This window comes from Salvia splendens, chromosome 17 (assembly GCF_004379255.2).
Source record: "Salvia splendens isolate huo1 chromosome 17, SspV2, whole genome shotgun sequence".
In the NCBI taxonomy this organism is placed as follows: domain Eukaryota; kingdom Viridiplantae; phylum Streptophyta; class Magnoliopsida; order Lamiales; family Lamiaceae; genus Salvia; species Salvia splendens.
Window position 1 is genome coordinate 7,312,850 of NC_056048.1, and position 14,117 is coordinate 7,326,966.

The 14,117-nt window shown below is 36.9% G+C and overlaps 3 protein-coding genes across 3 annotated transcripts; 2 read left to right on the forward strand and 1 right to left on the reverse strand.

Annotated features, from left to right (window-relative positions):
* Positions 1-5,340: 5,340 nt before the first annotated feature.
* LOC121775281 (probable dolichyl pyrophosphate Man9GlcNAc2 alpha-1,3-glucosyltransferase) lies at positions 5,341-9,617 on the reverse strand. The gene is made up of 6 exons (XM_042172338.1): positions 9,180-9,617; positions 8,781-8,964; positions 8,569-8,676; positions 7,561-7,722; positions 6,132-6,384; positions 5,341-6,042 (listed from the first exon to the last, which is right to left on the reverse strand). Exons 1-6 carry the CDS (start codon positions 9,578-9,580, stop codon positions 5,603-5,605), a joined length of 1,548 nt encoding a protein of 515 aa, XP_042028272.1. The 5' UTR covers positions 9,581-9,617; the 3' UTR covers positions 5,341-5,602.
* Positions 9,618-10,487: 870 nt separating this feature from the next.
* LOC121774243 (protein MAIN-LIKE 1-like) lies at positions 10,488-10,934 on the forward strand. The gene has a single exon (XM_042171149.1). It carries the CDS (start codon positions 10,488-10,490, stop codon positions 10,932-10,934), a length of 447 nt encoding a protein of 148 aa, XP_042027083.1.
* Positions 10,935-11,070: 136 nt separating this feature from the next.
* LOC121773772 (serine/threonine-protein phosphatase 7 long form homolog) lies at positions 11,071-12,938 on the forward strand. The gene is made up of 5 exons (XM_042170690.1): positions 11,071-11,307; positions 11,379-11,466; positions 11,545-11,991; positions 12,072-12,799; positions 12,875-12,938. Exons 1-4 carry the CDS (start codon positions 11,240-11,242, stop codon positions 12,786-12,788), a joined length of 1,320 nt encoding a protein of 439 aa, XP_042026624.1. The 5' UTR covers positions 11,071-11,239; the 3' UTR covers positions 12,789-12,799; positions 12,875-12,938.
* The last annotated feature ends 1,179 nt before the right edge of the window (positions 12,939-14,117 follow it).

Consider the following 14,117-nt stretch of genomic DNA (forward strand, 5'->3'; position numbering starts at 1 on the left):
TTAACGAAACTGTACAAAAAATAGGAGCATTACACAATTCAACAAGATAGTACTATGTATATATAGGATTAGGATTATTTAATTTGATGAACAAAATTTAATACTACCTCCGTCCCCCAAATATTGTCCCACTTTGATCCGGCACGAGTTTGAAGAAATGTAATGAAAAGTGAGTTGAAAAAGTTAGTGAATTGTGAGTCCTACTTTTATATATTAGTTTTATAATAAAATGTGAGTAGGAATGAGTTAGTGGAATATGAGGTCCACTACCAAAAATGGTAAAAGTGAAATGGGACAAACTTTGGAGGACGGACGGAAATGGAAAAACGGGACAAACTTTTAGGGACGGAGGTAGTATGATTTTTAATGTAACATCCAATATATAAATAATTAGAGTTCAAGAGAATTTTTTTTCTCAAGTTGTACATAATCTCCTATTATTAAAAAGTAATTAAACTATCTTTAGGGCATAAGATAGTACTACTACTTTTTTTTTTGTCAATTAAATTAAAGGTAGGATGGTTGTACTAAATGAAATGAAATTGATCGAGTGGTTTTGTGGGGGACTACTTTTGATACCAATGGTGTATAAAATAAGAGGAACGTACGCTATTGCTGTATGTATGATTACATGAACTAATATTTTTTGAATTTTTAAAATCCCAACAATTATAAAAATCTAGAATGGCAGGGTTAATCTGAAATCTAAAATCAGTTTTGTATAAATATATATGGATGAAACAGGTGTCTGTTATTTAAAATTCAATCTTGTAATCAAGGCACATATAGAAGGATTATAATTAATTAAACACTTGGAAGAGACGTGCCCTTTAGTGTTAGGGAAAGGGTTATAACTAATTGGGCAAGGATGACCCATTCTCAATACTTAGTAGGACAAAATACTCCATTCGTCTGCAAGTATATTGTTAGCCGTTCGGGTTTTAAAAAATATAAATAGAATAAGTTAATAAAATGCGAGATCTACTCTTTATATACTATAATAAAAGTAAAATTAGATAAGCAATTAGCAAATAACCAAATAAAAAAAAATAACGAATACAATAATTAACAAAATGTGACATATAATCCCAAAATGAAGCTGTGTACCACTTTTCCTTAAAAAATGTTTTTGTCATGTGCCTTTAGTATATATCAACAAAATTCACATCTATTTCATATGATCATAATCTTATAGTATAAATGTAACAAGAGGATATAAATACTTCCTAAGTCTACAATCAATAGTTATAGTTTTTATTTTGGTCCGTCCATAAAAATTAGTAATATTTCATTTTAAATAAGTTTATCTCTCTAATGAGACGAGACCCATTATCTACTAACAATATTTCAAATATTTCATCTATCTATCTCGCTTATGCTTAACTAATTTTGCATTATAACCCGTATCATTCACAGGCAACAGTATAACCTAAAGTGTGCAAATCGACTTAATTAAGATATGGAATCTTTAATTAAAACATTGCTATAGTAGCCCAATTACATTAGTTACGAATGTGATTGCGTTACTTGTATTGTTAATTTGTTAGTGTGTAGACATTGTGGGTGCAACCGTGCAAATACTAATCTAAGACTTAACCTAGCCTAATTTGGTTTTACGTTATACCTCCCCCATCTCACAAGAATATGCACTCTTTTCTTTTAGTCCGTCCCACAAGAACATGCACTTTCGAATTTTGGAATGTTTTTCCTCTCGAATGAGGCATGACTCATTCTCCTCTAACAATACTTTAATTACTTTTTCTCTCTACACCCCTCTTACTTTACCAATTATACATTAAAACCCGTGCCGAACCATAAGTGCATATTCTTTGAGGACGAAGGGAGTATGATTATAAACTTAACTGTATAATGACAATCGCGGGAGAGAGTTATAAGCTTATAAGGCATTTTCGTCGATCAAGAATATATGTGTATGGTACAAAATGACATAGTAGTGTATGTTTGACATTTTACATGTAAGAACACATCACAAATACTCTTTAATTTTTAGGATAAATGGTTAATTTTTCCTGTCGTTTGAAGTGTTTACCCGAATATGTCCTGCCATTTAGCTAATTAACGTTTAGTATCCGTCGTATCATTTTTGAAAATAAAATATCTTACAAAAGTTATGTCAATCAAAATAGTGATGTGGCAGCCAAAATTCCATTTCAATATAGTGATCAATGTGAAATTTTAGGTAAGCAATGTGGGCATCGATATTCGATCGATGAATTTTTTTGAAGAACAATTATTCCAAAAAGAAAACAATGAATACCTAGTAGTAGTAATTACCAAAACAATAGAGAAACGCCGTGTAGGAGAAAATCATCCTTTGACTGTAATTTTTATACTAAATCAACATACGTGTATTTCAAGTAGCCATGCTGATGCGACAATAACTTTTATATGGCACAATAGTTAAATCAAAGAGAAAATTCAATAAGTTTTCCATCCATTCTTTAAAAATAAGGACTCTAGGGATCATACTAGTTTTAAAACAAAATTGATAAAATATAAAAAAATAATTAAAAAGAAAAAATAATTTAAATATTATTAGTGAAAAATATGGTTTATGAAATATAAAAAAATCAAAAAAATATAAAAAAAAATACTTATTAAAAACAAAAGTAGACTAATTTTCTAAGACACGACCAAAATAAAAAAGGGTGACTATAGTTTAAGAATGGAGGAGATCAGGAGAGTGCTAAATTTGTGCTTTATAATAAAAACTGAAAATTCCCATTATCCACTAACAAATCTTAAATTCAATAGGAAATGTGACCTCAAAATTTCCTAGATTTAGTTGGACTAGTCTATAGCCTGAAGTTGAAATATATTAAGAAAGCAAAAGGTGGTATACACATAATGAGAAGGGATTCAATGTGAATATTTTAAAGTAATGAGAACCAATTATAGAAAAGCACAATTCAATTGTTGATCAAAACCCAAGCTAGAATCATTCTCCCAAATCTTGAATGATAATTCTATTCCAAATACTACTCCAAGCTTTTACAAATATAAGAGGAAAACGTGGTTTGATTACGAGACCCTTGTTCAAAAAATTCTATTCCAAGCTTTTGACTTGGACTTTGACGGCATAACCTCAAATATGTATCCAATCCTATTACTTATCCTTTTTCTTTGGTGGGAGCATGGGGTGGTTATTTATCTATATGTTCATAAACAATTAAAATACTACTCCGTATATTAAAAAAATATTTCGTTTACAACTTTACATTGTACAACAAAGGGTTGTGTTAAAAAACATAACTGAATCTTTATACATAACCAAATAACAAACATAGAGGTCATTTTAGGTATCAATTAAGTTGTTTTTAGATCATCTTAGTCCATAACTCTCGACTCTTGTACGAACTAAAACGATCTTAAATAGACATAGTAATTGGTATCTAAAAATGACATCCGCATTTTCGATCTAATCCTTCCATTTTTGATCTAATGATTGAGATTTAGTCTCTAGAGTATGTTACTACTTTTTTTTTATCACTATCCATATAGATATCTCACAATGAAGAAAAAAGGGAAAAACGAAGATTGAAAATAATTAAGCGCAATTGATGGCCATTACAAACGAAGCCCCTTCAATTTTGGATCAAAAGACAAAATCCAAAGAATTCTAGAAATAAGAAAACATTAGCGTGCACAATCTAAGGATTACAGAATCTTTGATTAGAACGATCCCAAAAGCCCAACATGCTAAACCACTCCTCTCTTTATTCAAATAAACGTGTAAAAGTTCCATAATTATTTGAATAAAAAAAACATTTTTGATAATGGTGGAAGTTAAAATCAGTTAAAGGGAGGATCTAGTATTCAATTGATATGGTCGGAATACTTTATTTTACCTAAGTCGTAAAGGGAAAAAGTAGAAAGGACACGCAAATTACTACTACATGCAAAGGCCCAAAACCAAATATGTCATTAATTGCGGAAAGGGTATTAATTTTTCTCGATCATATGGTAATGATATTTCACATTTGCTTGGTCAAAAAGTTGGGAGACAGATTATGAAAATTAAGAGTAAAAAGGGAGGGGATTTCTTATCAATTTTGGCTGCTTGTTTTGAACGTTAAAATCGTGTGCGCTAGCTATTATTTCTTACTTTTCACAATTAGTCGAACTAATTCTGATTTTTGAATCACAAAAGGATAAGATAAAATGCCAAAAGGGTAGATGTAGAAATATTTTCTCTTTCTGTTTTTGGAGAAACAGACATGAGGTGTTTGAGAAAGGAGAATGAGTTGGCCATAAAATCCTGTTCGGCCTAGGCTCATAAAAATATAATATGCATATTTATACATAAAATATAAATGTACTAATAACTAATGTGCATATTTTAGTAACTAACATTCCATCAATCCAATCCATATGCGTTAAGACTAAAAGTTGAACATTTATAACTACTCTCCGCGAATGGTGCTAGTACCCGATTTATGCGATTAAGTAATGTAACTTTTTTCTATTGAAAATTAATAATTGAATATAAATAAAGCAAGATCTTTGAACAACATGTATTTCACGTATTAATCATAAACATAATGGATCGAAAACTTACCTTGATGATCCATAGCGGAAGCGATTGGGGAGAGGGAGACAACTTGCTCGAACTTTTCTTGGTGCAATACAACTCCAACTCTAAGGATTTGTTTAACTTTCTTTACCTCGTTTATGTGTTCTGTATGTGATTTGATGAGATCACACACTTGTATTTATAGGCAGAGAGATGACAAACTCTAATAATAAACCATTAATGCCCTTTCCATCAAAATGACTATTTAATTAGGATGTTTCTTTTATACCAAGTAATACCAAAATCAAATTAAATAATTCATGATGACAATTTGATTTGATTTTTGTAGTTCATAATATAGCAAACCATAAATATATATATGCGTCCATTTTCTTTCCTTAATACGCTTACATATACTATAATTATGTTAATATATTATCCTTTTCCTTATTTGTATAGAAACATATATTTGGTCAAACTTAATGACTAATTTAGAAAATATATTATGGCTAATTGAATAATGATAATTTAGGAAAACGTCCCATTATGTTAATAGCTAATTGATGGCTAATTAATTAGGAAAAATGTGTCTTATACCAAGTTAACGTATTATATTAAAAATCCAATTCTATTTAAGATTCTATCACACGCCACGAAAATTCCAAACAAACAATTAATCAAGCCCATATGGAAATGATGTCTCGCGTTTCATGTTCAAAAGCAAGGATAATTACTTTCACACTCGGCCAGCTGACCAGGCGTAAGTGAACTAAGAAGCATGAGATAAAATAACAATGCTGAATGCATGAGATAGGCAAAGTGTATGAGGAAAAACTAAATCAGACAGACTCAAGAAAATAGTGTTTTTAGCTTCTGATCAATATCTATTCGATACAATGTGATCTGATGTGTTAGCCTGTTAGGTATAGGGAAGCTGTTAAAGCATCAATAATGGTACAGATGCAGCTAAACTAGTATAGGGTCTCAAGCAGAAAAGGTTTCGAATATCTTCAATATCCTGAGGAGCTCAAAATGTGTTTGCAGTCTAATACATCTTCCTAAAGAAAATCAGAGCCTCTTCTTTTTGGTATCCGCCTCACTTGAAATCTTAGATGGTGCCCACTGTTTTATATTTATATATATCAAAATCAATACAAACTGAGAGAAACATAAGCTCATAATCACAGCTTCAAAGAGAAAAGGATATTTTTCTGGAGGGGTAACTGTTATGTAGACGATATGAATGACAAGAGAGCAAGCAGCTGCAAACAATTTCAGAATAAATGGAATGGAACTGGACACTCCTGCATCTTTCCTGACACCGGGCGCATGGTAGAGTAGGGCAAAAAGGCCATACATAGCAGCATATGGAACTACCAAATTGTCACGCTTTAAAAGAGGGAACATGGAGAGCAAGGCAGAGTGTATAAACCACTGGAAGACAAAAGGTTCTTCCACAACCAAGAAGCTTGCAGGCAGAAGTGGAAGCAGGATTGATTTCTCATGTACTGTAATATTGAACCGTCAATTACAGATTAGATTAGATATAATGCAGGAACCGGTCATGGACTAAGCATGAGCTGCCTGTTAGACATACCTTGGAATGAGAATAGGTAAAATGAGAATGAGCAGTTTAGCAAACTGTGTAGAAAACCACGTTTGGTTGGTGACCAAACAAGCTGGATCATGGAAGGAAGACATGTGGAAACAGTTGCAACAAGACTGAGAAGTTTCAGTGATTGTGTTGTAAACAATCTCTTCCATTTCACGGCAACTGAAGTAGTGCACCAAAAGTTTGCAACATAATCCTCGTATATACCTCTCTCAAATGGAGCTAATCGAGAAAGAACCTGTTACAAGCATCAATTTCCATGTGTCACCTATATGTGCAAGTATTTGTCGAGACTCGAGTAGTATTAGCAGAAACACAGTCATTATGATAAATTTGCATTGTATGATAAGTTGATAGCCATGAAGTGGTACGTGCATTATAACACAACCATAAATGACATGAACATTATGGCACAACTAAAAAAATGACCTTTTTATCAAAATTCAAGATGCATTTCTAATAAAACAATGTAGATATAGGACTTTAACATAGAGTCCCCATGCTATTTCCTATTATGGATGCAACAGGCCTTATAATGGACAAGATGACAATCTACAGGTGGCAGTGTTCAGTCCTGGCAGTTTCACTGGAATAGATATCATGTCCCGCTAGATCTTAGAAACAGAAAATGTCATTGCATAATTTCCAGTCTCTTGATCCCTGAACTAATGCATTTAATAGAACCCATGTCTATGCACTGATAGAGAAGAGGCAGCAGAGAGAGAGAGAGAGAGAGAGAGAGTGTGTGTGTTTCGACATTGGGGTAACCTGGATCAGTCCTCAAGGGTTGTGTTTGACGTGGCATAGTAAAAATCCTACTATCAATATGCTAAAGTAAAATGCCCATTCTATGAGAACTTGGTTGACATGAAACAAATAACTATATTTGATTGTCAATTCTATGAAAGAAAAATATAGTTTCAGACGTGTGGTCTCTATGACTCAGATTTCCTTTTGTCTATGCTGCATTGCACATATCGATTAACAATTAAGAAACTCTGCAGATTCCAAGATATGTGAGTCATGTGGCATAATTTATGCAATTCATCCGTAGATTATAAACTCAAGTTTTTGCATATCAAGTCCTTCATATACATCTCCATAAAAAAACTTAGAACTGTCTTACACCTATTATATGTTAATGCAGCATCTAACAACCTAAAACAAGAATATATCTTTGTTGCATGCAATCATCTACAGAAGCCACGACAAAAACAATTCAATTCACTCCCAAAAAAATCTTAACAAATGCAGTGTGATCCCGATCATTTGAGACTGATCAATAACACATGAATGCAGCAAGTATATGTGCTCACATACTTCAACAAGTGTACTTAGTTCTAAACTCAGTATTACACAAGTAGAGCTTAAGGACAGGAGAGGACAGAAGGTAAATCAAAATACAGCCACATACCTCCAAAAATGCATCCACTGAATTAAGGTATGGACACCAGATTAGAGCAAAGGTCCCAACAACCACCAAACCTAGTTTTAAAACCTCAACTATTGGACGCTGGCGCCTCAAGCACTTGCCCAAAAGATAAGCAAAAAAGGCAGGTGCATAATACGCACTCATCTGAAAGTCCAAAAAATAAGGAAAAGGTTAGAAAGCTCGAATCGTATAGCATTAACAAAATGGGTTGTGTACAAATTTTACGTTAAGAAATTTCTCTCTGACATATATCACGATCCAAGTAGTTTAATCTCCAGTTTCTAAAAATTTTATACAGCCGATACCATGAGATCTGTAACTGGTTCCAGATAGTGACTTGCGATATATCAAAGACAGATGAATCCGTATAATCAAATTGACCTCTACTTTACCATTCAAGAAAGGTTACAATTCAAAAACTGAAAACAGTAACAAACTAATATTATACACAAAAAAACTTTTGGGTTATGTTGTTGTGTGAGATCTATTTGCAATTCAGCTGAGATGCGAAGTTTGGTTGTGGGCCTGTGGCTACCATCTTGGTGACTGAGTCAGAAATGGCCAAATTAGAGCAGCAGTAACAGTGGTTGTACCTTAGGCAAAGGTAAAAGGTGGCACTGTGTATCAATATGTCTATACTACCTGCGACCTGCTATTAACATTTTATAAGTTTTTAGACATGTCATTGACTAGGGAATATCATTTACAAAATAACTAGTTTTGATTGGGAAATTCACCAACCACAAGAATAAACAATCAAGCTAGATTCAGAGGCATAGGGTTCAAAGGATGGATTATGTACTAAGACATACTTGCTTCAATTAAACATATCAAATGGAATTAATTAAGCTCTAGCAACTATATTGCGTGAAGTTTTTCGAAATTGGAGCCCTCACTATACAACATAATATTTCACACAGTTACTCAAACAAGATCCAAAAAGAAATATAAATGACAATAATTTCTATTATGTCTTAAGGAGAAAAGCACCTGTTTGTGATTAAGAGCAAGGCAAAATAGCATGGAGCCAACAAGGTCTCTATTTGATAAAATTGCCGCAACAGCGGCAGTAGTTAGCCCCAAACTAATACAATTGTACTGCATATGAGAAACAACAGAGACAGCAAACGACAGGTATGAGAAGGGGGCATTAACACATTAGAAGTGGGGCAACAACATTATTCTTGCATTTCATGGTATACCTGAAAATGGCCATGATCAATCAAAATGAGACACGGATTCAACAGAATCATCAAAGTGTGCCAAGCCTTACTGCTCTTTTTGTCATCGAGTTTTCCAGTGTAATACACAGTTACAAAATAAAGCACTGAAGGAAAGAATATCATCAAATCAGACATCAGAACCGTCCACCTCATCAACACCTTCCTACATAAAAGAATCACAGCAATTAAAATCAGTTAAGTCCACATTTCGTTCTTATAGCACTTAAGAATCAATGAAAACAAATATCCTAATTTCAAATTTAGCTCGTATCAATCTCCATTTTAGCTAGAATTGAGCACACAAATTTTAGATTTTATTATAGTGCCTCTAGAAACTCCAGTCGCAATCCTCACATCACTAATGTAATCAAAGCATACCCAATGTAGGATTCGTATCCGCGAGAACTCGTCAGCGCCACCGATGCTGGATCGAAGAACCTCAGCAAAATGCCATGGAAGTAACTCTGGTAAGCAGTGAGAGGGGGGTAATCGAGTCCCCAATATTTGAGATCATTGACGGTGCTGTTGCGGTACCAGTCCTTAGGTGGAAGATTGATGGTAATCTCCATCCAGTGGCGCTGCGCCTCGTAATCGCCGAAGATCGGCGGCGTGTTGGCGCCGGAATAGGGGTGGAGTGCGACGGCGAGGCGAATGAAGACAGCGAAGAGGGCTATGCAGAGGAAGCATGATTTTGAAGTTTGAGAGGTGATGAATGACCAGATTTCGGGTTCGGATATCGTTTGAGGCGAATTGTTACTCTTCTTCTTTCCGATCGCCATTCTTGTTTTGCAGGAAAATATTTGGGATTTTTTCTTCTTTAGTTCTAGAGTACATTAATCATTCCTCGTTTGTACTGCGTTTTTTTTTTGTTCCGGATTTGGGAGAGACGCATGACCCTCATGCGTCTCTTTTTAATGAAACGCATGACTGTCATGCGTCTTTTATAGAGACGCATGAGGGTCATGCGTCTCTCATTTTTTTTTCCGTTTTATTTTGACGACGCATGAGAATCATGCGTCTTAGAAACAGACGCATGACGCTCATGCGTCTTTTTTTTTTTTTAAAATTTGACTGGAGACGCATGATGCTTATGCGTCTTAGGAAGAGACGCATGAGCGTCATGCGTCTCTACTTCGAATTAAACCAGCGGCGAAGGCAGTAGCTCCTCACTTACGAACGCAGACAGCAAACACTCACGGAGGCGGCGATTTCTTCCTAGATTCGGCGAAAGAAGACGATTTCGACTTGTTTTCCGGTAAGTTTCGTTCAATCATTCTACTTGCCTTCCTTATTTGTTGTTAATTTGCATAGATTATTTAGATTTCCCCTAATGTTTGTAAATTAGGGTTAAAAACGAATAGCTCCAATTTGGTTGATTTTTTTGTTGTTTAGTTAAATGTCTACGATTTTAGTGGCTAAATTCATTCTATTGTATAATATTGGTATGTTTTTGATGATTGTCGTTGTGATTTTGTATGTTTTTTGGTTGTGATTTTGGTTGTATAATATTGTATAATATTGGTATGTTTTTTGATGATTGGTGTTGCATAGATTATTTAGATTTCCCCTAATGTTTGATGATTGGTGTTGTGATTTTGGTTGTAAATTAGGGTTTATAACAAATAAGCTAACACATGTCAGGGTTGAGTTTGTAATTGTTGTTTTGTGAATATGTACTTAGATTAGATGGCGACTTCAAGTTCTACTGGACATTTATTGTATGGACCCGAAGACCCGTCCGTGTTAAATATGCAAAAAAATCACATTTCAAATAAACTGATGAAAGGGGGAACAACCCAAGTATTTAAAGTCCGAAGGACTGAAAGTAAGACTTGGGACGCCGTGATTCACGAGAATGTAAGATATTGGCTTGACGTCTTTGGTTTCAAAGGCGTGATCGATTGTGGGAAGCCAATGAAGGTCGACAATGAGCTGATCACGGCGTTGATTGAGCGTTGGAGGCCGGAGACACACACATTCCATCTACCGATCGGTGAGACGACGATCACCTTGGCGTCGTTTTCACGGGTCGTGACTATCATGACAACTTTCCAGATTGGACCAGCAAGTGCCGCGATCTGTTGGGATGAATACCAGATTCTTCCACAGAGACAAAGCAAGGCGGTTTGCTGATGACCGCGCTGATCAACCAGACAAGGATGCCTCTGGGTGATGACCTGCCTACTTACGTATACATCCAAAGAGCACGTATCTATGCCCTAATTTTATTAGGAGGTCTCATTCTACCGGATACCACGGGGTGTAAGGTGTCATTTATGTGGTTGAATGGGCTTGGGGATCCGGAAGAGGTGAAGAATATAAGTTGGGGAAGCGCGGCATTGGCCTACCTTTATCATTATCTATGTGAGGCTTCCATGGATAAGAGAAAAGAGTTGGGCGGCCCTATGATCCTCCTGCAGCTATAGGCGTGGGAAAGAATGCCCACATTGAGGCCTGCGTTCATAGGACCAAAGGTGCACGAGCCATATACACCATGTGGCGCCAGGTATATATCGAAATTTTTATTTATTAATGCATATTGGGTGAATTTTTTTCTTACATCAATTTTATGTATAGGTGGAGAGGAACAACGCAGATAGGAAATGCTCCAAGACACTCGGTTGAGCATTACCGTGACCAATTATCTCTGATTAGACCTGGCCAGGTGAATATTCTTTCGGTTTAGACTTCGTTTATGAACTTATTATGAAATTAATTTGGCATTTGCAATGTTGTTTTGTAGTTTATCTGGACGCCGTACGCACCTTTCACACTGCCTGACTACTGCAATGATGTGAATGGATGCTCTTTGTGCGAAACCTACTTGGTATGTTGGGCCTATGTCGAGGCCCATGAGCCTGGAAGAGTACGCCGACAGTTCAATCGGTACCAGGATATACCGCAGTCCGTAGACAGGATGCTAAGGAACGCCGATCATTTGGGCAAAACTGATCGGCGTGGCAAGAAAGGCAACAACTGGGCAAACACGCATCAGTTCTACATTGGGGAGTGGGACATGAGGTTCGAAAGGTTCCAAGCTGCCCAGTATGCCGCATCGATGTCCATGGATATCCCCATGAACCCGGGGTATATGGCGTGGTATAACAGGATTACCGTGACGTACATGACTCAGCCGGGGACACGGGCCACTACTGGGATGAACGAGTCGGCTGCTTCGATGAGACTATTTGTAAGTTTGTTATATTAAAATATATGCTTTCATGTGATATAGATTGTTTAGTACTGATAAGTGTATCATTTTGTGTCTAGGTTGAGGGGTTTCAGCAGGTTTTCCATTTAACTACGGAAGACGAAATGGACCCACGAGTGCGCCAGATTCAGGAAATTGTTAAGAATGTCCTCGAATCTACGAACAACACGGATGTCATGGAGTACCCCGCTTCTCAACATCAGGATGTGGTCATGCCTTATGAACCAGAAGTAGTTCCACGGCGTCGTGGAGTGCCTGGTGTTCGGACTGGGGGACACGGCTACACAAAGCAGTTCAGGATGTCCCAGCCGGTGCCCGATTATGTAGCACCAGAGACGCAGTATCAAGTGCATGACCCACCCCAGTGGTATTCATACCCGGCGCATGAGTCACAGTCACAGTGGGAGCGTCCCCAGTATTCTCCTAGCCAGCCTGAGCCCGATTGGCATCGTCGCCCATATTCACAAAGCCAGGACGCGCCGCAATGGAGTGGGGCCCGAGCCTCGGTCGATTCATTCTTCCAGAATTATCAGGTAGTGCCTCCTGTACAAGCTGAAGAAGAGGATGATGATGAAGGAGTAGAAGAAGATGACAACATTGTCGAGGCACATGAGGAAGAAGACGTTCAGAGCATCTGTATCCAACCTCGACCTGCTGCAGAGGGTTCATCACGAGGCGGGGTTGGGAAGCTCGTGAGCAAAGTGTACAAGAGATTGTCCTCCAGGAAGAATAAGGGGGTTGAACCGTCAAAATATACTCAATCAGCGTATAAGTAGCAATTTTTCAGGTACTTTGTTTATTTAAGTTTTCATATCTATGAATCTTCAATTGGTTACTAATTTCATTAGTATCTCCATTCCAGGAAGTCGGGCAGTGAAGAATGAGGGTGGAATTGTCCCAGGCATGATGGTGGAGTTGCTCGAATTGATGGAACTGATTGTGCATTTGTTGCATATAACATGATATTTGGATATGTATGTTATGGTTTGGTGCTCAAATTCATGTTATTTATGTTTATCTTATATTCTTCATCAAATGGAAATTATTTATATCAATTCCACTGAATAAAATAAAAATGGAGGTATAGTTGAAGTACCTCCCTTTCGTACTTCACCACATGAATTCTGACATGATCCAAAAACCACTCCCAGCTGTCGCCAGTTTCTTCATCAACAATAGCATATGCAATAGGCAGACATTTCTTGTTTGCATCAACACCACAAGCAACAAGCAGCTTACCTTTAAATCTTCCTCGGAGGTGAGTTCCGTCTATTGTCAAAACTGGTTGGCACTCCTGGAAAGCATGTATAGCAGGCCCAAGTGCCCAGAACACGTAATAGAAGACTTTAGTACGGCCCTGGCTCAACAACTCGTTATGCCTCCACTCAACAATGGTGCCTGGATTCCTATACTGCAGTTCAAGCATGTAGCTTGGCAAATCCCTAAATGACTCCTCCCATCCACCAAATACAATCTCTAAAGCCCTCCTCCGTGCATACCATGCCTTCTTATAACTGACTACCACATGAAATTTGTCATGAACAAAATTTCTTACGGCGGCGGCACTAAACTCAGCATTTTTTAGCAACTGATGGCGAATACACAAAGCAATCATTGGTGATGAAAAGTTAGCATGTCCTCTATCATTACGATGACCTTCACAACTATGGCGTCCCCGCCACTTCCTAATCTCCCACATCATCATGGGCCATGTGTGTAACAGACACTTCCCACCGACATTCATTCGCTTTGTCAGCGTCGGTCTCGCTGATAATAGCTGTCCCATCTTCTGTCCTCCCATTTGGATATTTGCACACGGCATGCCACCTTCTTAATTTACTCTCAACCACCCTAAATTGCCGGTGTTGCCTCAGACTCCACATATTAATAGCAGTCTTCACATGCAGCTTGCTATCAAATTTTGTTCCACCATTAATCCGATATGGGTGTTCTTCATCCCAGTACATGGTACTGCGTTCATTACCAACTTCAGGTACCTCAGTACGACCACTTGGCAGTTTGCGAGTGTGAACATATTCTGGAAGTGGTTGTTCACCTTGTACGACGGGTTTATACACTACCTCCTCATCACTAGAGTCAGCACC